The sequence below is a fragment of the Convolutriloba macropyga genome, chromosome 3, assembly GCF_964194025.1.
Source record: "Convolutriloba macropyga chromosome 3, txConMacr16.3, whole genome shotgun sequence".
Taxonomy (NCBI): Eukaryota; Metazoa; Xenacoelomorpha; order Acoela; family Convolutidae; genus Convolutriloba; species Convolutriloba macropyga.
Window position 1 is genome coordinate 11,912,140 of NC_134470.1, and position 24,513 is coordinate 11,936,652.

At 33.0% G+C, this 24,513-nt stretch overlaps 1 protein-coding gene across 4 annotated transcripts in view; it reads right to left on the reverse strand.

Annotated features, from left to right (window-relative positions):
* Positions 1–24,513, reverse strand: part of LOC142335937 (uncharacterized) — a 30,841-nt gene that overhangs the window by 1,883 nt on the left and 4,445 nt on the right. For 2 of the 4 annotated variants that reach the window (XM_075384342.1, XM_075384341.1), the window contains exons 2-6: positions 21,850–22,133; positions 11,837–11,937; positions 6,995–7,084; positions 4,548–4,714; positions 3,609–3,784 (exon numbers count right to left, since the gene is read on the reverse strand). In XM_075384342.1, coding sequence (XP_075240457.1) covers positions 3,609–3,784; positions 4,548–4,714; positions 6,995–7,084; positions 11,837–11,937; positions 21,850–21,908 — 593 coding nt within the window. In that variant the 5' untranslated portion in view covers positions 21,909–22,133. The remainder of the gene's footprint in view (positions 1–3,608; positions 3,785–4,547; positions 4,715–6,994; positions 7,085–11,836; positions 11,938–21,849; positions 22,134–24,513) is intronic. The other 2 variants (XM_075384343.1, XM_075384344.1) reach the window with 2 other exon arrangements.

Here is a 24,513-nt window from a genome sequence, read left to right on the forward strand (position 1 = left end):
CGATTTACCCGTTGTTTTAATCTATATATAGCAAAGTATTGGTGGTAAACCTACGGGACGTTAAGATTTTTTTTGAAACTGTTTGTAATATGAAGTTGTACATCCCCGATCTGTTGGAAGTTTTTTTTCAGAATCTTGACATTCAATTAGTACCCAGATAAACGTGCCGTGAACGATATTCAGTGGTTGATTAATGCGCACGCGCACACTAGTCTGATCAGAGAATGTTTTGAACGCATGATATTCTCAACACATGAGGCCTTTGAATGCACTATAGAATGATCAGAGGCGCTTTTGAGCGCAAGATTGTCGGATAAGTGGCTACTTTGATTTTTTTTTAAAGTTCAAAATTGATTTTAGAGTAATTTTCAATAGTCTTTTTGTATTATTTTTAGAGTTTTGTATTATTTTTAGAATTTTATGTAGCTTTGGATGTTTGTTGTGTTCATCACTGTGTTGGAGTCTCCAAAACGAAAGTGTTTAATTGATCTCGAATTTTGTAGCAATTATAATAATGAATTTTTTCATTATTCACACCGGGCAATGAGCTTTTCACTCCGGGCTCTAGTCTCTAAGTATACGATTCACCAAAACTGTTTTGTAGAGACAATTTCTTATTGTGAAAGGCCTTTCCTAATGCTAAATGCTAGACCATCCTCAGTCATTCCCTCCCCCCGCTCACCCCCCCCCCCAAGTCCTCCCCCGTCCACCCTTCTACACTTGATGATTTGAGAAATCTCGCGACCTTAACCCTAAACCGTTTGAATACCCCATCGCCCCATCGCTTGATCAATTAAAAAGATAATACGTAACTATAGTCAGTTTGTATTAAGATATAAAAGCGGAACCATGCTTGAAACCAGATGATTTTACTGAAAAATTTGGTACGCAATGCTATTGCTTCTCGCTCGACTTTTATGGTCTGGTTTTGATGTAATATCATTCATCTTGACTCATTGCTCTATTACTTGTTTCAATTATAATTGAGCAGTGCTCAATGGTTGTGTTTCATTCGCACAAACTTGAACCAACGGCCAAAATAGGAGAAAGGTCTTGAATTGAGTTTTGTTAACTAGATTTTTACAAAATTTTCAAACCGTGAGTGGTTTGTTAGGATGTTTCGACAAGAATCATTTATGGAAAAAAATAATAACGAACGGAGTTAAAACTAAAACTTCGTAAAACTGAAATGAGAGCAAAAATCAAGAATCAAACAATCAAAACTTTTGCAAATTGATTTTTTCAAGATGAATAACCTCAAATAACATTTTGAACAGTCTTTCATCTACAAGAAAAGTAGCTCGACCATGAATCATTTTTCTATTTCTATCAATGCTTGCCACCAAATAATTCCCCCAAAAATTTTTGAGAAAAAAACGGCTCGAGAACTGAAACGCAGTTTCAAAAAAAACTTGTTGACCATTTTTTATTTTGAGCGTTAATACATTTTTCGGTGCATTTGAACACATGTGATTTTTTTTCAAATGAAACGGTTCTTTTTAGTCAGATGTCTCTAAATGAAAACTACAATCTTGCTTTGAAGTTATCAAACTTGAGTGTGATGCCAGGCTGTTGAATCAATTCAATAAGGCAATAATAATCGGGAAATAATATCTTAAATCAAATTATATATATATATATATATATATATATATATATATATGTATATATATATATATATATATGTATATATATATATATATATATATATATATATATATATATATATATATACAAGGCAACTGTTTTGGTCCCTATTTATAACAATTGTTTTTATTTGAACAATGAAAAAGAAATAGTTCATATTGCTTTTACTCCAATTGCAAAACGGTTCGCTATTTTTCAAGTTTTTGAAGTGTTGAGCTTGCATTGGCATTTTCGTTCCGTTGATAAATTATTCAGCAGTTACTTTGGCAACAGGATTCCAATTGTCAAGCTACCAAGGAACTGACGAAGGATCTGTCTACAGAGAAAAAACAGCACTCTTAAAATTAGTAAAAACAACTTTGCCGGTGGTCGATCAGATAGAAGACAGACGTTGCTAATTTTTTGTTAGTGTATAAAGAAGAGTTAATCTATAAATTCTTCAACTTCGTTAGTATATAAAGAAGAGTTAATCTATAAATTCTTCAACTTCGTTAGTATATAAAGAAGAGTTAATCTATAAATTCTTCAACTTCGTTAGTGTATAAAGAAGAGTGTTTTTCCAAAAAATGATGCATGAAACGAACGCTTAATGAATTAAAAACATTTGTTTTAAGCAAAATTATATGAAAGTACTTCTCTTAGACCAAGATGGAAATCGGAACTTTCATTTGTTCTAACAATTGTGTTCCAAAAACTGAAAGAATGTACACAAAATAGAGGAAAAAAACCAACAAAAGAAAATTCAAATGTTGTCAATAAGTTGTTGTTGTTATTAAAAGTAGCAAATGCAATAGCGTGTTCAGCGCTAAGTTTTCATCAAAACAGAATGTTTTTCATAACTAATTTTCATTTTAATTGAAGTAAACACGATTTGAATTTGATATAAGCCTGATAAATAAAAACTAGATATTTGTTTTGGAATCTTTTATTGAAATTGCGAATCTGGTTCAAGTATTATAAGAATTTCCTTTAACGCATTGAAAAAGTTTTTTCGATATCCTCAGATTATATTGCAAATAAAATGGACTTGATTTTTTTTATTAATGAAACATCTTTGATAATTTATTTGATATTGATGCAAACGATTCAATTTTTTTATATCGTTCTAACAATTTTTATCCTATAATTTTATCTCATTTTTTGTATTCATGTTTAATATTATGATAAGGCTCATATGTTTTTCTTTAAAAGCAAAATATTTTTGAATTTTGCAAATATTCAGAATGCGATCTGAGTAATTTTTGTTGGAAACTGCGCTTTGATTATATTTGGTGCCTCAGAAGCCAGCAACTGCTATCGTTGAATCAAAATCACCCATTCAGTGAATCACAATTCCTCCCTTTCACCTCTTTAGCAACCTGTATGGTTTTTTAATAGTCATATAAGGATCATATGTGATTTTTTAGTATTCATACAAGGATCACTTAAGATTTCATACAAGTCATACCATAAATGCTGCCAAAACGATTCGCACTGTTAAGCCTTCTCATGTGATTTTCTCCCATAAAACTTAAAACTATCATGTATGTTTTCATTGAAGTCATACAAGGATCATATTAGGAAATACGTAATGATTTCCATTTCATCATATTTGATTCTTGTATGACTACTAAGAAATTTCCACCCAGATAAGTAATATCTAAATGCTTACAGTAGCTTTGTAGATCTCGTCAAATGTTTTAAAATAATAATGTTTTTGCATCACATTTTGTATAAAAATTTTCCAACTCAACTGATAAAAAAATTTGCTTGATTTGTCAAACATTTTATCTTTGATTGAATTCAACTTCGGTCCCAGACCGTGTAGTTTTAGTAAATTATGTTCAGTTTTGACCTACCCTGCCTGAACTGAATTTACCCCTCCTCTTGCGCGTTCATTTTTGGTTCATGTTCCATAAGTAAATGTCTTACATTAAGTTATTCAGCAATGGAAACAAATCATAACAAATTTGTTCACTCACGATGAAGTACAGCGGTCCGTTTTTTCTCCACTTCCGACAAGTTGGTTGTAGTTGTCTTCAGAAAACATAGGAGTATCCGCAGAGTTTCCAGCACTCAAATAGTGACACGTGACTATGGTTTTGCCGTTGCAAGTTCCAGATCCACAACCAATTTGCACTGTAGATGACCACATCATCTGCAAAACAGCCCTGGATTCTAACAATGTAACCCCAGTCAAACAAAACTTCATAGTCCAAACAGAGCTGATTTTTTCCATTTTCCCCGTTTTTCCCTCTTTTTTATGTTAAATAGGCTGTCCACGGTATTCACAGAATGTAACAATAGGCTGACCGTGATAAACCAATAATTGATTTTTCACTGTTCAGAATAAATTCAGACATTCGGTTTTTACATTTTTTAAATTTCTGAACAGGATAAAAAATGATATGATCATAATCTATATAGCCATAGCAAAATTACAGACTGAGAAGAGAAATACTATGATTCAGCGCTGATTTACTATGTTACTATGATTCGTTCACATCCTGTCAATACTTGCAAGATTATATTTTCTCGAAAAAACTTGGGCTAGCGTAAAAGATCTTGTTTATCTGTATTTGAGTGATGTTCTTGAAATAACTTGATAATGTGCATAATTTTTTGAAACTTTAGGAAGGTCATGTTTATCTTGACCTTTTCTTACCGATAATATGAAGAAGTTACTGTGTAGAAAATTCAAGTTTCGTTTCATTTGGTATGCTTAAAAGACTAAAGAAATTTGCAGCTTCATGAAATTAAAACTATGCACTCTGATTTTTATTTATCAACCGCTTATATCTGTTGTAATTCTGTAATTAAAAAATTTTCTAGAAATTTTAATCTGATCTTGAAATTCTTGATCTATAAGTCATTTATTTTAGGGTACTTTTGTATTCATATGATAATACTCAATTGCCTACCTGGCTAAAGTGTCCAACTTTAGCCCAGTCCACGCATTCGTCCCATTTGTCTGTGGGGTCATCGGGATACTTGTAGTCTTTTATCTCAGAGTACCATGCTTTGGACGCCTTTTCCCCCAAGTCAGTGTCCGAGTGGTCATCGCCACCCACAAGGTAAAGATTTTCACCTATGCGACAACTAAGTCAGTAAATAAACGCATTTAATCCTCATTTCCGAGCAGAAGTTTATTATGGTAGTCTTCACACGTTTGAGTACTTGTACCCGTAAGCAATCTAAGATTTAGAGGTGGAGTAATTTTTAATCGGATGCACAAGGTAAGGGTTAGACATTACTTGTATAAAAAATGCATCAGTAAATGGGGGCTGGTATGAGTTCGCGATCCCTCAAAAAATCCTCCTAGAAATTGGTCTCTGGGGAGAAAGACGGAACTTTTCAGACTTTACACCCGAATTTCTGACCAAAAAATTGTTAGATTCGGAATAGATGGCAACAGAGGCAATCGGGATAGAAGCAAATTTCTCAGAAATTAACTCAAAAATATCGCCGAATCAAAGGTAAGAGAGGGATTCTCACGCATTATAGAATAGTCAAAACTAAAAAAAAATAAAAGCGTGAATTAAGGGAAAACCTCACCCTTTATAGGTTAATTTGTTAACTCGAAGGCGGCAAGTTATCTCCTGAAAACACGTATAAATTCTGAGAGTTGCCAGATATCAACCATTATCAAATTGAGGTAGAACGAGAAAGGGTATATAGGACGAATTAAACGAAAAACTTAGAAAATTTAAAGCAATTTAACGCAATTTAAGACAGCACCCGCCCCTCTTCTACTATGGTTTCAATGGAAGCTTCGACAAGGGTAAAATGATTGAGTTACCTGGAAGCGGAGTATGGAGCTACGCAAAAACGCGAAGCTAAGATTTGACCTGATCCATGCAATCACATCATAATATGAGTCATCTTTCCCCACGTTGATTCTTGCTGCCATTTTTGTATAGCTTTCCAGCGCAGGAGAAGATCATTGGACAGAAGGATGCCTTTTGGACTTCAATTACTCTTTGTTCATGCTACAAGTTTTTGATGGACTCACTATAATTAATAGAATCTATATTTTTTTCGGAACGATTAAAAAAAATTCGGAAAAAGATTGAACAATTGTATATCGAAAAAAGTTTCAATGAAGCGTGAATCAAACAGCCTATTTGCTTTGATATCTAATCGCTCTAAATCCAATGAAAATACAATGAATTGTTCTCCATACGTACAGTTCAATGATATTTTCACAGGTTGCAGTCGTATCTGAGGGCATGGCCATCGCTAAAATCTCCCTTGGTTACATCACACGTGTACCGTGTACATTTTTAACGGTAGCGCATTCAATCAGCATGACGTGTTTCTCTCCTATGCAAAATTTAGAGAATAAGCCTCAGTTTCATCGACGAAATCCTTCAATGTGAAAATTTCTAGCGAAGCTGTAACTGTTTCTCTTTCGTAGTATCTCACGGATCTTCTCTTGCACAAGAACCGGGATCCTAGCACTAGACATAAAATCAAACAGAGGTTGAAATTTTGAACAGATCATTGATGCTTGATTGCACTGTTTAAAGGTAATAGCAAGTTTAAGCCACCTTACTCTTACTGGAATAGAAATTATATTTCTTTACCTAGCGTTCAAAAAAGGAGGGTCCATCACATGGTTTTAGTTATATTTTCAACCTCCTGAAGTAGCTCGGCCGAATAGGGCGTTGTCTTTGCAATAAATGCAAGTTGATGTTGGTCTTCGTTTGTTTTATGTTGATAGACATTCTGAGGAGACACCTTATTATGTGGATCGAGTTTTCGGAATAGGGTCGAATTGTTTTCCAGCTCTTTCAGGAATCGTGTGTAGCATTCAATTGAGCCTATTACTCTCACTAGAATACGATGACCTTCAATCATATCAATATCTCAACTCACAAAATCTTTTTTAGCTTCTAAGTTTTTCAGTTTTAAGTTTTTAGATGACACTTCGTTCCGTTGTATTCGAAGGTTTTTCCATGTTCATGGAGTCATTCAGTTGAGCTTCTAAAAACTAGAGCGTACCCGCAGCATTATCTTTATCGTCTTATCATTTGTAGATGGTATTTTGAATTTTGAGTAAAGCTATGAGTAGAATAATAGCAACACTACTCTTGGCTTAATTTTCGCTTAACTTTGACCTCCAGCACATAGGTCGATATAACTTTTTTATTCGTGAAAAAAGACAATTTTTCACCGCTATTTTGCATATTTTTGCAATGGTTTGCTGGATCGTAAATTAAATCAGCGCATGCGACATTTCCTCTAGGCACCATTCCGATCATTATCGGATATGAAAGGACATTGAAATGACATTTGAGGACGTTGAGGATGGTCGACCTTTTCATATGGTCGACTTCTAGACCTGGGAAGTCTAAGTTGAATATACCTTGACTCATTGTTTTGGCAGAAGGGGGTGATTGTACCAACGCGCAGCTTCCACTTGTCAGAATATCCGTGTAGCTCTGTGCCTCTTTCGCTAAAATGACAACAACAAGTTCCGATGAAATTAACAGATCAACGCTAGCAAGTATGTTATCAAAAATTTGTTTATGTTATCAGCTAGCAAGTATGTTATCAGCAAGTTTGTTATCAAACAAAATGAAAAGAGGTGGCACAATGGAAGGTGGCAAAGCAAAAAACAGATCGTATCCGATCGATTGAGTTATTTTTTGTACGAAATTTTTTCGTGACGGCAATTTTGATCATTCAAAAACGGCATTTTAGTCGCTTTTAAAACAATCACTTCTTTGAGCTTATCACAACCAAAAAATTTGAAAATTATGTGAAAGTTTTAGAGAAACGTCAAGATTCCTAATTTTTAACATGGAAATCTGCACTGAGTACATAGTACCTATCATGCTTAATTATGTTGATGTGTGCCATAAAGAGTGTCATTTGATTTGTCTCAATTTTTCCAATCACACCTTCAACAAACAAAAAATTTGTTTACAGTTTGAATTTCATCCCAAAAATCTTGGTTAAAAAATATTTTGGACAATTTTCATAACGAGAAACCCAACTGAAACAAATATAAAATAAACAAATTGAAAAAAATATGATTAGCCGTGTAAATAAAATTTCAAAATTGTTATTGTTAAGTTATGTTTTTAGAATAATATCTGGTCATCAATGGGTCATTAATGGGTAAATATGAGTCAACCGAAGAGCAAAACGTTTTTAGCTGCAATTCTACCCTTGTCCATAAGTCCTAACAAAAAAGACGCTAGAAATGTTCGGTACGTTCGGTTTTCCACGTAGTAAATCGCCGGTATGTTTGGCTTGGAACGTTAGAAGGATTCGGTATGTTCGATTTAGACAGATTCGGTTTACTCGCTTAATAGACGTCAAAAAACGTACGGAATTTTTAGTTTCATATGAAAGAAAAAAATCGGTATGTTCGATTACGAAAATGAGAATCCTTTTGTATGTTAGTTGGGGTATATCCTAGCAAAGAATCTCTTATTTCAACTGGAAATATGCATTTTTCACTCTAGCTATATTATGTCATATTTTCTTTTTTTTAGAGTTTTAGGGCGCGATTTTTACCGTTTGCTAGAACTGATTTCTAGTATAGTTTTTTGTTTGTAACTCCGCCGTAGCCGGTCCCCAGTCTGGATGAGAAAGGAGGAAGTAAACACTGGTAGAAAATACAGGAAACAATCAAAAGTTGGTTTTTTGAACCAACTTGAGATATTTTTCATACAATATTTCATATTATCAGCATTATCAAGGAAACCGACGATGCCGAATATGCCTTTTATTTAAAAACGACGATACCGAATCTCCTTCCCGTTGAAAACGACTATACCGAAAATCTCTTACGTTTAAAAACGACGAAAACGAATCTCTCGTTTGTTCTAAAAACGACGACACGGAATCTCTCTTACGTTTAAAAATGGCGATAACGAATCTCTCATTTGTTTTTAAAAACTACGATACCGAATCTCTCTTATGTTAAAAAACCACGATACCGAATCTTTGTTTTGCTAAATACCGAAAAAAAACAATGATGCCGACGAAAAAGTCCTAGGAACTTTTGTCGTTTTTGGTTAGAAAAAACGAGGATACCCACTATTTCTAATGTTTAAAAGCCGAAAATTTCTTGTCGTCTAGCAAATTCGTCAATTTAACCTGGTTTCGTTGACGTGCTTGAAAAAATGAGAAATAAAATTGAAGATATTTTTGATTAAGAGGGCAAAATTCACCTTAAAATGGCGTGGAAAGCATTTAACTCCAGTTGTTGTAAAATGGCAATTTAATCATTGAATGCTATATTATATGTTTAAAAAAATTAACGCGCTTTTGAGATGATATGTCGATAGTGCATTAAAAACAAAAAAAGTTTTTATCTAGAAGTGCTTGTTGGTGTATTTCATACTGTATCAGGAGGATGTGTATCGAAGCTGTACCGCTCTTTTGCTTAGAATTCTAGACATGAAGGTCAGAGGTTAAAGAGATAAGGCATTCGGTATCTCTTTTTGTAGGTTTCGGTTGTTTCCGTGAATGTTTGCAGGAACTGACTCCTGTCTAATGTTTCAACAAGAGCATTTTATGAATTTAGATTCAAATATATGTCATTTTGACTTTCCACTATTTTTGATGCGGTTCTGAGAATCGCGAAACAGATTTTAATTTGGTTTGGTCGAGAATTTTTTTCGGTCTGTTGCATTCATTTTTTGGTTTCGATTCACTAACAGCCTGGAAATATTTCTTCAACATATCTCAACTACTCAAAGGAAAGATTCCGTTTGGAAAGACAGCAAAAAAGCTGCTCCAAACTCCATCCGTTTAAATTCACTTGCAGTTTGGACTGGTTTATTTCTATGTGTGTTAGAGGAGTGTCTTTTTAATCCACGCTGTAAAAATTTATCTGAAATGGTAAAAGTTACAAAATTTCTCAAAGCTTTTTTTCGAGAAATTAATAATGTCCTAAGTGCAATACTTGTTAGCCAATCGAACTAAATTTGAGCAAGTAATTAGATTGGTTTTGCAAATATCATCCAGGTGCTAAAGGGCGAAAAAAAGTATTCGGAAACAGCTATATCACATATTTTTGAATTTTTTTTAATGATGCTGCTTAAGTCAAAAATTTTTTTAGTGATATTTGAACATTTTTTTCTTTTTTTTTTAATTAGAAGAGATGTTTAGATTATTAGGACAGCATCAATTGAAATCTTATAGGAATGTCTTTTTATTATCTTGTAGTTGTTAACCTAATGTCTCTTTGCGAAAAATATAAACAAAACTGAGTAGGAAATTTTGTATCATACAGCTTCATTAAAACAAACATATGTTATAACTCTATATTTTACAAATTGAATGACACATGATTGCGATTGATTAGCGATTACTTAAACGCGACAAACCAGCTTTCTCCGGCACTGTCTCGTACTCAGTTCAATTAAATTTGGACACTAATTTCGGTAGAATTAGAAAAAAAAAGACTTTTTCGCCATAGTTTAAACATATTTCAACGATGTTGCTCATTTGAATAAATTTTTGGAAATTTTTATCAGACGTGGATCCATAATAAATCGCATTTTGATTAAACTGGAAGAACCACAGCTGAAACTAAAAATTGTCCCCAACAAATGAAGAAATCGTACAAAGATCTACAAAGATGGTGAAAATTGACTGCATTCGCAAAAATCTACAAAAATTAAAGTTCAACATCATTTTGTCATATTGTGGCTGGAAGCCTTGTTTGCTATACTTTGCAACTCAAAAGGTTTTGTCAGCAGATTTTTGGGCTAGTGTGTTTGAAAAACAAGGAAAATCCAACTACAAACTTTCAGTTTTGCGCCATTTTTCTAAACGAATGCAGAATTATCGAAAAAGACCTCGCAATGCAAGATGAGTTGGGTCACGTGAATTAACAATTTTCTATGGTAATAATATTTATTATAACAAAGTACATAACATCACTCATATCATTTGTGCAACTCAGCAAAAAATGGACAAATCTTTACTGAAAGGGTCGAAAAAGAGCAAAACAGCTTAGAAAATCAATCGATGTTCACAGACCTCTCAACCTTGGTAACATCAAGCAAAAAACGTTTGTTGGGTACATGATATAAACATTTTTATTTTTATTCCCAAAATAGTTCTAATATCTTTTTCATTAAAAAGATGAGTTTTTATTCTATTTTCTCTGGTCAACTTTCAGAAGTGCAATCAATTATCTAACAATGTCAATCAAAAGTCTGATTTTAATGCAAAAATTTTAGTTTTCCATAATTAGTAAAATATTTGCCACATAAAGACATCTAAAAAACGGCATTTTGCTTTTAAATTTAATGCTTTTGAGAAGTGGAAAAGTTTTTAGAAATGGAAAGAAATGATAAATTTTTCAATACACCTGAATGATGCGATAAACAAATATTTGAGGAGAAAAAAATTTGACAAAAACAAAAAACTCTATATACTTTAATTTGATTTTTTGGTGGGTTCTAATTTAAACAAATTGAAAAAGACCAGTTTTGATAAAACTGGCTGGTTTGGCACCAGATCATTTAATATACGATTAAATTAAAAAATATCCCAATTTCATCAATGTTCCGTTTGTTCATGCAAAGTATTAGATCCACTATAATAAACAATCAATGAATCAAACTTATGTTTAAGTGCATATTTTTGTCCTAGTTCTACAAAAGTACTTGTGCAAAGCTTTGTATCAAAAATTATTTCCAAACTGAAGAAAATTAACGTACCTGCTAAAATGTTAACAAAAATAGATTCTGTAAAACTGTTTGAAAAAAAGACAAAACTGAGAAAAAACTTCAGTTACTTTTGTACGCTGAATTTTTTTTTTAATGATTTAATAGATCGATCAGCCAAAACTAACTTAATAAAAATTCATCAGAGCATATGATTTCGGAACAACAATTCTTTGATAAAAGCAGAAAGCAATCCCGATTTTTTGTTAATGTCCCATTAAGAGAAATGAGACAAACCAAAATAAAATGGGGACTATAATTACCGCACAAACTTGCAAACACCAACTGGTATATTGTGATTTTCGAAAATGGGGGAAATTTTTGTTCAACCAAAGTTATTATTGATAAGTTACTTTTTCGCGTACAATGCGCACAGAAATTGTCATTAAGGGCGATCAGAGTGAGATTTGACTGTGACCAATCCAAAAACATTTTTTACCACGTGAGGGCATTGGTAAGCCAGGAAACTTTTTTAGAAAAGTTGTAATCTCTTTTAAGATAATATCCCTTACCAAGATTGCTGTTCCAAGTGAGAATTGTTAGTCCAGCATTGGATCTGTGTTCATTATGCACTTCCAAAACCCCACTCTCTAACGATCCAACCACCAATTCACTAAACAAGATCAATCTTGTCACATTATGGCAATAATTTTTGTGCACTCTACACTCTGCTGTGTTAGGAACACTTGAAAACTACAAACCAAGCAAGACTAGTGGAAAAATTCTATGCAGACGTAATCTGTGCTTGAATTTTCTGCATATCTGCGTTTCTAATTTTTTTTACAAAAAATGTTTTTTTTTAATCTACGTTTATAATAGTATAGACTTAAAAAAGAAATTTGCAGCTTTTCGTTTAACAATCTCTCTCATTTTACTGCAGAAAGTTGTTCCGAATAATTGTTCTTTTTTCAGGTTGCATAAAAATCAAATGCTTGCAATATTAGAAGCTATCAAAGTCAAATCAATTGCTAATTTTAAGTTTACTGAAAAATAAACTTAAAAATATTTAATACAGCAGTGATTGTAATGAAAAACAACAGAAATTTAACAAGAAATTGAGAAAATTTTCTTATTTGTCTTGTGATAGTAGAAGGCACAGATTTTCAATCAAATGCAACATTATATAAAGACCCAAAAAAACGTTTACAAAATTTGAATACTTTTGGGACCTTTTAGATATATTTTGTTTTGTAGCTATGTAAGTTTGTATTTTTGTGGAGACTTGAAGGTTCTACCTTTTCTCTCTATATATAACACGAAGATGCCAAGACAAAATACCCAATGCCAAAAGCCAAAATACCGAATGTTAAAAAATACCCAAAAACACCCAATAAATTACCTTATCTACGAGAACGATTATTTAGCAAAATATTTAGTTAGAGCATTTGGCCATGCCTCGCAGGCCATGGTCATGCCTCAGTGGCTCGTGGGACTTGATATGAAACTATCACAACCGAACTTGAGATCAGACTATTAGCTTGATTGCGAGAAAACATGCTTGTAATTTCGAGTGCTAATTTGTAATCGGATTATTGAACGAAAAAATCAATGGGAATAAGTTGAATATAATGTCAATGTTTATTTTTTGCACATTGGGTATTGCGGCATTGGGTGTTTTGTCATGTAACCAACATAACAAAATAACAAACATCCTAATTACGCTTTTCTTCATAATTGCAAAACCGAGAATCGCTAAATTAAAGTGCAAGATTTCATACGATCACAGCTAAATACGGCAAAGTATTTTTCTCTTTCCACTCAACTCATTGGCCTCTAGATAAAGAAGAAAAGAAATCGGGTACAAAGCTTTTGTAGACAACTGGAATCATCTGATCTCCATTTTTCTCTCATTTACTAAATAGCCTTTATGATCAGAAGTTTTCAAAGTTAAATTTTCAAAAAAATACTTTGTGTATAACTGATTAAAACAACAATTGGCATTGTTAATCTTTATTTTTTTTACTTTCCTACTTCCTTATCTTTTTCAAAAGATAAGGAAGTAGGAAAGTAAAAAAAATAAAGATTAACAATGCCAATTGTTGTTTTAATCAGTTATATACAAAGTTTTTTTCCCGCAGCCTAAGTAAATTTGAGATGCTTTTTCAATTGATTCAGCAGTTTTAATGATAAATTTTAAAGGGTAAACAATTTTTAAAATAAAATGTTTTTTAAAATAAATATTCTTCAAGTGCTTTTTGTTTAAATTATTATCCGAATATTTAAAATGTTGAGTAAAAAGTAACGTTAATTGTAGTCAGTCAAAAAAATGAAAACTGCTCCATCGCGGACTGAAATTTAAGTGTTAATCAGTACCGATTCGGTGAATCTGCAAGTCTTGGATCAGTGCTGTATCAAAGCTCTGATCATGTCACTTTTCAGACTTGCCACGCCTTAAATCAAGTCTTGAGGTCTTGACAAGTCTTGGGTCAAGTCTTGGCCAAGACTTGGCAGGTCTTGTGCAAGTCTTGGCCGAGATTTGAAAAGACTTGGGACAATTATTGAGCACAGTTTTTATTGTTGGTTTGCTTTCCTTTCGTAATGGAAGAAGGAAACCGCCACTTACACTGGCTTGCCTAACAACTCTCTAAAGTGCAAAAAAGCACACAAAGACCCGAATACTTCCACAAAGTTCACTTATTTTAGAATGAAAAATTTCGGATCTCGCCCGAAAGTGCCAATCATGTCACTTTTTTCTGTCCATTGAAAAAAGTTTGGGTTCAGGGTTATCTTATGGGACATTTGAGGTTTTAAGTTGCTATAAGCTCAATTCAGGAATAGTTTAGTCAGATTAGGAAACTTCTTGTGAACACAGTTTAACCAACTTTTGCTAGTTTTGAAATGCATTAATTATAAAACTCTACTCTGCCTAAATGCACAAAAACCAAGACTTGTCAAGTCTATATCATTACTTGACTCAAGACTTGTCAAGTCTTGGCCGAGATTTGGCTTAGACTTGAAAGTCTTGAGCAAGTCTTGACATGTCTGCACAAGTCTTAAGATTTGAGATCAGACGTGATCAGTCCTGATTTGTCAGTTCAAGACGTGTATTTCACTGGAGAAGTACTGATCAAGACTTGAATTCCACTCCCGGGCTTCTTTAGGTTCCGGATCAATGACAGGTGGTTGCAGAGATTTGTTTCAAAATTCTCTCCTGTGCTACATGAAAATTACACATAATGCAAATAACTTTAATATAGTTCTGCTTTTGGGAACCTTAATGTTTGAAGGAATGTTCGATTGGGCAAAACAAAATTGATAAAACTGCAAAAATTTAAATGTTTTATTTTGGCAATTGTGAAGAAGCCACTGTGTTTTGCATAAGAATTTAGAAAAAAAACAAAGATGTTCTGAACAAAATATTGTTCTTCCGACCCACGTTAGTGGGAGAGGAACTATATAATCGAACGAGATTTTTTGTTCAGTCAATTTTGGCCGATCGATATATTCGTCGTAGAAGGTTGTAACATTAGAAACCCCGTCCAGCGTAGAGTCTATAATTCAAATTACTTTTTTTAATTTCGCTATTTCCTAGGAGGTATCGAGGTTTAGAGTTTTGTGAATATTTGACAAATGTTTGTTGTTTTTCTTTCAGTATTTGCACGCAATTTTTCTTTGATAATTTTGCCAAAATTTTCTTAATTTTGTTAACTGCTGTTAATTTTAATTCTGAAGATTGATGAGTGTTATTGAACAGTTCAATCCAATTTTTAGCTGAAACTTTTGTAAGTTTTTAAAAATTCAGCCTTTTTTCATCAAAAATGGCACACAATACGCTTCTTTGGACCGCATTTTTAAATATAGCGCAAACGAAATTTTTTGATGCACTCTTTGTTAATTCCCATTATTTTTACTTGAACTTCCTCTGAGACTGATCTTTAATTACAAATTTGCCGGTTGTTTTGATGATTTAACGCAGTGAATATACAAAACGCTTTATTTATTTTTCAAACACTGATTTTTTTGCCGAAATTTCCATATCCATGTCATTTTCAGCAATTACGTGTTCTTGATGGACGAACAACAATACCTAGGCTAATTTTGGTCCAATGGTTGCTTTTACAGTCCAAAACTAATTCGGATTGAAATCAATTGCTGTATTTTTGCAATTTTTTTGCTTTCGTAACTTTATTACAGAACGGAACAATTCAAATCAAGGCCAATTGGATTTCTAATGAAGTTTCGGGAAATATACCTAGCTTTTTTCGCCGAAAGCTTTTGGTCGTTTTGCCTGTTAAAAATACCTGTCGAATAAACAATGTACTAATGAGCTTTGACATTTTTGTTCTTGTTCGGGTCAAATTGTAGCATAAAATCAGCAAAGACAGGTAACAGCGTTTTTCTTATGGATTGAAATTTTGTAATTATTGCGGGTTTACGTATTAAGTCATGGTTTTCCGGCTTTGGTACTACGAGTTAGTGCATAATTTTTTCGATTTTTGGACATTTTATATTGTTTTTTCTTTTCCTTGTCTTTAGGCATTCTTGAGAGGTCAGATATCACATCATTAGCATTTCAGAAAGAAGCACAACTGAATATACATTTTTTCAGTTAATAGATTATAGTATTAATGGCTTCGACAGCGTCTTCTGGCAGAATATAATCTATCGTTTTCTTTTTGTCATTATTTGACGTTCTCGTTGTAGTCGTATGAAAAAAATCTGAATAATTGCAGGTCATAGTTTTCTGCTCTGGATGAAAACATTAACATGTCTACAAATTTCATTTGTTAGCTAAAGATTTTCATGACTTTGAAATCAGTTGTTTCAAACAAAAGACGTACTTTTTAACTTTGCACTTTTGTGCTTTTGTCAAAAGTTACAAGTTATTCTCATTAAATAAAAGTCCCCTATCACATGATTGGTGTAAAAAAATAGCAGAACTAAACTTATTTAATCTCTTTTGAGAGTTGATTTAAACAGGCAAAATTGTTTCAACTTTGTCTGCATTTGTCGTTTATTTTGCAAGCGCATGATATCATTTAAATATTGACAGAATACAATGGGTTTTTTGGAGAATTAGGTGAACTTAATTATTTTTTATTTGAATACTATTGTTTCTATGACTTCGAAAATAATTGTTTTCGAAAAAAAAGAAATATATTTTTTAAGTTTGCCCGCTTGCCAATTTTTGTTGTTTAATTGTCACTTAATATCATTATTCAGAGTTCACACATCACATTTTTGACGTTCAGAGAAAGTGCAATTAATTATATTTGTTTTTTTACTGAATAGATCATTGTTTTAATTGCTTCGACACCGTTTTCTCATAAAAATTAATTGAAATTTTAATTTTTTCCATATTTATCGCTGGTTTTGTGGACGTTCAAAACATTGTCGGAAATGACAGGTATCGTTGTTTTAATAGAGGAATGGGTTAACATAAATATATTTGAAGGTTCCTGTTGATATCTAATGGTTTTCATCATTATAGATTACTTATCTTTAATAATTAATTTTAACCTTTTTTAAACTTTGCCATTTTTTTCCTTTTTGTTTACTTGTTACCGAGTCTGAATGGTCCATTTTTTTTCTAAGAAAATCAAAACAATTTGTTCAGCTTAGGTTTTTTATTCTCGAGGCTCCTTGTTTCATATCTGAATCTAAACAATGCAAAAATGTCATCTTCCTAATCATATTAAAGTAATAAACTCACGCCGAATCAGTAATGATGTTAAACTAATCTTAAAATTTTCATCATCAGAAGTCTTAGCTCATATAACAAGTAAAACTTGTTTATAATAAAAACAGCATTTTTTTAAAAAGTTAGCTTGATTTGACAGAATTGTCTTTCAGTCTGTTTTGTGTTTTATTGGTATTGACATCAATCCAGGTTGAGGTCACAAACGGAAGACGGACAAATTGTCAGATGGACAAATTGTCTGTCTCCAGACCGACGGTCTCAGACAAAAAGATCTTATGTACAGACTTTTGTGCCTTCACCAGACCTTCGTACTTTTATGTTCAGACTTATTTGCGTACATCAGACTTTTTTGTGCTCACCAGACATTTGTGCGTTAATCTCCAGATTGTGGTGTGTTCATGCCCACGCTTTCAAGTGTTCATGTCCACATTTTTGAGTGTTCCTCAAAAAATCGTGCATTAAATAGTTATCGTGCGTTCAGGTCCAAACATCGAAAAAACCTTTTTTGCTGGTATCTTGTTTAAAATTGAAAGTTTATCACTTCCTGCGTTTGTTAGACTTTCCTGTGATCATGTCCACACTTTCGTGCTTTTTTGGATTTTTCAAGACTATATAATTTTGAACGCATTGCATCCCCTTCCTGCGTTCATCTTCAGTTTTTGTTACATGCTTTCGTATGATAATACAAACCAGTACAATTAATAATAACCAGCTCACAATTATACTTAAAGAAATAAACAACCAAAGCTTTCTTTTTAGATTTTTTAGTAGTGATTATCAAAAAAAATTATTTTTCTATGAATTAATAATACGAATAATTAATTATTTCTAGAGATCAGAAGAAAAAAACAATCTAAAAATTGAAAATTTATATCGACACAACATAGACGTCTCTCTGGGAGAGGAATATTAGGCCATGAAGGCCTGTTTTCGAGTTTCCCAGCGGAAGAGAAATGATTGTGGTAGTTGCTGATAAGAAAAACAGGATCTACCGCTGTCAAAAAATACAATGATAATTATTTTTGATGTCAACATTTGATCTTTTATCTACTTAAACTTTCCTTGTCTTGACGCATTCTTGAGAGGTCAGATATCACATCATTAGCATTTCAGAAGGAAGCACAACTGAATATACATTTTTTCAGTTAATAGATTATAGTATTAACGGCTTCGACAGCGTCTTCTGGCAGAATATAATCTATCGTTTTCTTTTTGTCATTATTTGACGTTCTTGTTGTAGACGTATGAAAAAAATGGATAATTGCAGGTCAAAGTTTTCTGCTCTGGATGAAAATATTAACATGTCGACAAATTTCATTTGTTAGCTAAAGATTTTCATGACTTTGAAATCAGTTGTTTCAAACAAAAGACTTACTTTTTAACTTTGCACTTTTGTGCTTTTGTCAAAGTTACAAATTATTTGCATTAAATAAAAGTCCCCTACCACATGATTGGTGTTAAAAGTAGCAGAACTAAACTTATTTAATCTCTTTTGAGAGTTGATTTAAACAGGCAAAATTGTTTCAACTTTGTCTGTATTTGTCGTTTATTTTGCAAGCGCATGATATCATTTAAATATTGACAGAATACAATGGGTTTTTTGGAGAATTAGGTGAACTTAATTATTTTTTATTTGAATACTATTGTTTCTATGACTTCGAAAGTAATTGTTTTCGAAAAAAAAAGAAATATATTTTTTAAGTTTGCCCGCTTGCCAATTTTTGTTGTTTAATTGTCACTTAATATCATTATTCAGAGTTCACACATCACATTTTTGACGTTCAGAGAAAGCGCAATTAGTTATATTTGATTTTTTACTGAATAGATCATTGTTTTAGACTTTCCTGCGATCATGTCCACACTTTCGTGCTTTTTTTGGATTTTTCAAGACTATGTAATTTTGAACGCATTGCATCTTCTTCGTGCGTTCATCTTCAGTTTTTACTTACATGCTTTCGTATGATACTACAAACCAGTACAAATAATAATAACCAGCTCACAATTATACTTAAAGAAATAAACAACCAAAGCTTTCTTTTTAGATTTTTTAGTAGTGATTATCAAAAAAAATTATTTTTCTATGAATTAATAATACGAATAATTAATTATTTCTAGAGATCAGAAGAAAAAAACAATCTAAAAATTGAACATTTATATCGACACAACATAGACGTCTCTCTGGGAGAGGACTATTAGGCCATGAAGGCCTGTTTTCGAGTTTCCCAGCGGAAGAGAAATGATTGTGGTAGTTGCTGATAAGAAAAACAGGATCAATTACCGCTGTCAAAAAATACAATGATAATTATTTTTGATTCGATCTCTTATCTACTAAACTTAGATTTATATCAAAACTGTCTGTGATTTAATTATCAAAAAATTTATGCCAAAAATTTTTTTTCTAAATTTTGATTTTTGTACGAATTTCATTTACAAAGTTTGGAAAATACAATAGGTAAATACATTTACCATCTGCTTGATTTCAGGTCTTTTGCCATGTTTATGTAGGCAAAGTTTCTGAGATCCGGTTTTATTTAAACTTTAAATGTATTTGAAGTCCGAGTTTATTGCGTTACCTCTTTCACGTAGTGCATATGCTCTGTAGTTTCATTACGTTTTCTAAGGTGTTTACTGGTTACAATATAGCTTTTTGGTTTGCGTTTTTAGTACCATCGAACATCGCTTGTACGATTTCTATAGGTTGTCCGAAGATCTGGAAAATTTACTGCCATTTTTTAGTTTTTATTGGCATTTGATTTTTATACTGGTTTTCGGTAATCCCATGACCCTGATTCTCATTGAGAAACAATCCATTTGTAATGTAAAAAGTGCGACATCAAAATCATCATCAATCTTCATTCAAATTTCGCATTGAAAATTTTTCAAATAAACATTGAAAGAAAATCAGAAACCATATGCTCAGATTATCTTCCTGGGAAAAAATCAGTCTGGTTTTGTTCTTCAAAAATTGGAAGCTTGATAAAAATTTATATGTGCACAAGGAAAAAGTGCTGTTTTATTATGAAGTTGGGTGCAGTTAAAATATCTTGCGCAAACTCATAGGATAGCGCTCAAATAAAGCAAATGTTTCTTTTCAACGCTTTTGTTAAAATTTGGTCTGCTTATTTAAAAAATGGTTTAAAAATGTGTCATGTTTCAGAAATATTGATGTATTGATTTTAATTATTCCTCTGCCCAGATATCTCAATTTTATAGAACATTAACTAGTTCGTTTCTGCTAAACTGAGGAGAGCAGCATTAGAAACGGCAACATTGTTGCAACAGCTGCGTGTTGTCCGATGTCATTATATTACTATCTCCAGATTTCAGACTACTCTTTTCAGTAGCAGCAATTGGTCTTGAAAACGTGTACATATTTTTTATGTTATCTTCCTATGTAACTTGGACAGACCGTGTAAGATTATCCATATTTTAGTATGTTTTTTATCAAGGCATATCAGGTTTTGATTCACTGTGATTGCTCTTTTTTGGTAAATACGCAGTTTCGAGCTTCGGCTCAAGAAGAGATTTAAAAATTCTTTTGCGGAGGTCGTTGATTGAATAAAATACAAATTTGATTTTTCTATTCAAATAAGGTTCCCATGGGTCATTTTTTTAAGGCCGTTTCAATCAAGCAGGATATTTTCATAGGAAAATTGGTTCGAGCACGGTCTTTACATGACTCGAGAAATATTATTTTCAAATTGCAGCTGAGAACAATTTATCGGCCGAGCACGGTCCTTAAATGGTTCCAGTAAAAGTCTTCATAAGTCTGCTTTTTGCAAATTCGGAGAAATTTTTAAATTTTATTCTGCTTCTGTAAATATATAAGCAGCAACAATCCAATACTAAATATGATTGCATCAAAGCAGTAAAAAAATAATCGAAAAATGCCAGAAGAATTTTAAAATTTCACAACTCATAATATAAAGGGGCCATCGTACAATGCCACATCACTTTATTGATAGAAATAAACTGCTTAATGTTGTGGCCTGCTTCCCATTAGCCTTGACGAAAAGGTGACAATCTCAGTGGTTTTAGTGTCGAAAATTAAAAATTAACAATTTTTCTAAAAAATATAGTGCAGATTGTTTATTGAGTATTGTTTCTTCAGAATTGTTACCGACGAAGGAGCATACATGCTGAAGATCCTTTGAGCAATAGTGAGCAGAACAATTGTGCGTAAAATTTTCGAGGCTAAAATACAGACTCGCCAAAAGAAGTTTTGCTCGGATCATGATTTGACATTAGCCGGAACCAATTTTAGTATTTCAATATTTTGAGTCCCAAAAGAGTTCAAGCAGTTCATTTGCGTCTAACAAAATTCACCGTGATCAATTTGAGTTGAGCAAAAATCGAGTATGACAGCGCGTTAAAGTCCATCTGCCCGATAAAATTGTGCTAAAGTCATATCATAGACAAGATGGGTCCAGCACGGTCTTCTAAAGTCGAGCACGGTTCTCATCACTAGTCCAAGTCTAAGCTTAGGTATGGCTCCTCTTTTGTGTGATAGAACTTTTTACGTGGGCCAACTATGCAGCAAAAATTGCTCAGACTGAAGCGATGATGGAAATGAAGCTATGGTTGAGTGAGGTTATCTATCTCCAAACATAGAGCTTTACGGAGGCAGGGGATTGGCCTCTGACTTTTGGTGCCGTGAAAATCTTCCTGGAATAGGATACCATATTAAAGCAGTACCGATTTGTGCTATTTCAAACCTGTATTGATCGATTGTGGACTTACTTCTAGATTATAACCTGAAACTGAATTTATGGGGCTGGTTCCGAGAGGTATAGCACAATAACCACATCAATGATAACCCGCTTGTGGTATTATGGCTCTAAAAGTTTTCTACAGAAACCAAAAAACAGTTCGTACGGATCTTACCTGAAGATGATGAAGGGTATTACAAGACAGTAAATTTGGGTAACGAAGAAGCTCATCATAAAAGACACGTATCGAATAATGTTCGGGACCAACTATGTGTGCGGATTTGTCTGAACTCGACAATAAGTTTGCAAGTATTTTGTAAACAAACACAGAATGTTTATTTGGGCTTTGCTCACACTTGAGATCAGTTTATTACCAAGTCTGTATATTTGAATGAAATAATTGAAACATTTGATCATAGAAGTTCACGACTTTCGCAAAAAGTTCGCTAGACGAAATCTCTGAAAACCCAAACCAAAATATACGACGAGTTTATAAAAACATGTGGTATTGATTTGGTTCGATAGAACTAACTCTGTTTCTGTTTTTATTTATTTATGTGTCTGAAGCCTCTTAGAATGTTTACTTTACTAGTGTTTTATCTCAAATATCCGCTTAGGGGCACCACCTCCTGCGACTTAACATGTATTTTCATACTGCTACCAAGAAATCTGCATGAATGTGTAAAAAGCAACCAAGATAAATGAATATAAAAATGCCACTACATTGAATTCTTGATACTTAATTCACCGCCAACAAACTAACGGTTGCTCCCAGCAAATCTCATGGCCAAAAAGAAACTATTTCAAAAATCAGACAATTTTATTAAATGTTTTGATAATTTCATGATAAATTTATTGTATTTTTTTTTAATTAGTTCCCCCACTCGCGTATAGCCTCTTTACTTTTTACGTCCCCGAACCCATTGGAATTTGCTGATTATACTTCGGGTTGTTTTAGTCAACTAATATCTTGCGGCGAAAAAAAAAGAATTTCCAGATAGATGTATCCAAATATTTAAAAAATGAACACTTTATTGTATCATGCAACTAGATCCCTCGCATGTATCTCCAATCGATTCCGAAAGGTATCCTTTTAAAACTGGCAAGATCAGTTAATATAACCATTCTCCTGGAAAAATCTTAAAAGAAAATCAATTGTCTTTCAATTATGCAAACAGTAAGCACGTGCCCGATCAGGATCAGCATGACGCTAGAACGATATCATTCATCAATTGTTTCAATATGGCGAAAATTGAAACTAATATACCAACCAATTCTTTTTGCACAAAATAAACAATGAAATGATTAAAAGAAAAAAACATATGTTACAATGATTTATTTGCATTTCTGTTGAACAAATTGTATTACTCAACGGAACTATAACCAATTATGCTGAACGGACTAAACTTCCATAAAATACGTATATCTAATGTAATTTTATTTCAAAATATATCTGGAAACACAGGCAACATATATCTTGGGAAATTTTTGAGCAAAATGAGAGAAATTGCGTCCTTAACAAACAAAAAGAACACAGAAATTGATCGAAACGAACTTGCAAGAATCTTACAGGATAACCATCTGGCCTCAACTACGGATTGTAGCAGTGAAAATATTGAATGTGCACCTTCAACCAATCAGAGACTGAGAAGACACTATTCTCTTTTATATAGAGAGAACTGAACTAACTATAGTCAGTCTTTTAGTTAGATACACCATGTGTATACCATTGACTCCGGTGCTATACTTCTTAACCACCGTAATAATAGAAGTTTACTCTCAGTGCTTTACAGAGTCGGTTAGTCTTAGAGATATAGGTAAGTCTACTTCGCGCGCAGAAATAAGTAGCCCTAGCTCTTTATACTTTAAGGCTGTAAAAGGAGCCCACGTTGGGTCTGCCTTAGGAAATTTTTTGAAATATTGTGATTTTTTTGTTGTTAAATTTGTTTTATTTTGCGCCTGAATCCCCCCCCTCGCGCTTGGCTTTTTCTCTTTTTGTGCATCAATAAACACATTTGTTTCTCACCTTATCCTTTTTCAACGACTGATCATATGTATACAAATGGATATTAATTATGGATTGCATTACGCTGCAAAACTTACATGTTTGCTCTACAACGTTGAGTTTTGAAAGTTTTACGGACAACAGCAACAACTACTTCCATTAGCAGAAAATTGAGTTCTTGAATTATTTTAAAAGTTGTTTAAAAGCCATATTGCAATTAGTTAGCCTAGACTACGATCACTAAAACAGAGTCTTTTTGTGCATTTAATTACAAATTAGATATTTTTCAATAATGTCTAATTGATACGCTGTTAACAGCTATCAAGGTAGACAATTTATGTGCTGCAACTAAATTTGCTCTAATTTTTAGGTTCAGATCCAAAACTACTGATCAGATTTCAAAATTTTATTTTGTGCTGAGAAACAAAAAATTTCAACTATTTTCTCAGCTGAACTCAAAGCTGTGAAGTCTTCAGGAATGATGTCATCTTGGAAAAATGAACAGCTAAGTCAGATGGGTCCCGGGCCTAATTGGTGCCAGAAAACGAAAAATAAGCGGCAGCTAACGTTTAAAAAAAAGACCTTACATATTTTTAGCTCATACACCTCTATATGCCGGACGCAAACTACTGACCCCCTGCATACTATGTGCCACCGTTCTACCGAGGCTTAACGATCGGATCTTTCCAAGTATAGCCCTCCCCCCACTACCACCACCAGCTTAGTGGTCAGATAACCTTATACCCCCTACCTTATGAGGCATTCTACTGGTAAGTTTTTGTGTTTGATCTTGAGATCAGAGTTCGTGTCAAATTTGGTTCTATTGAAACATGC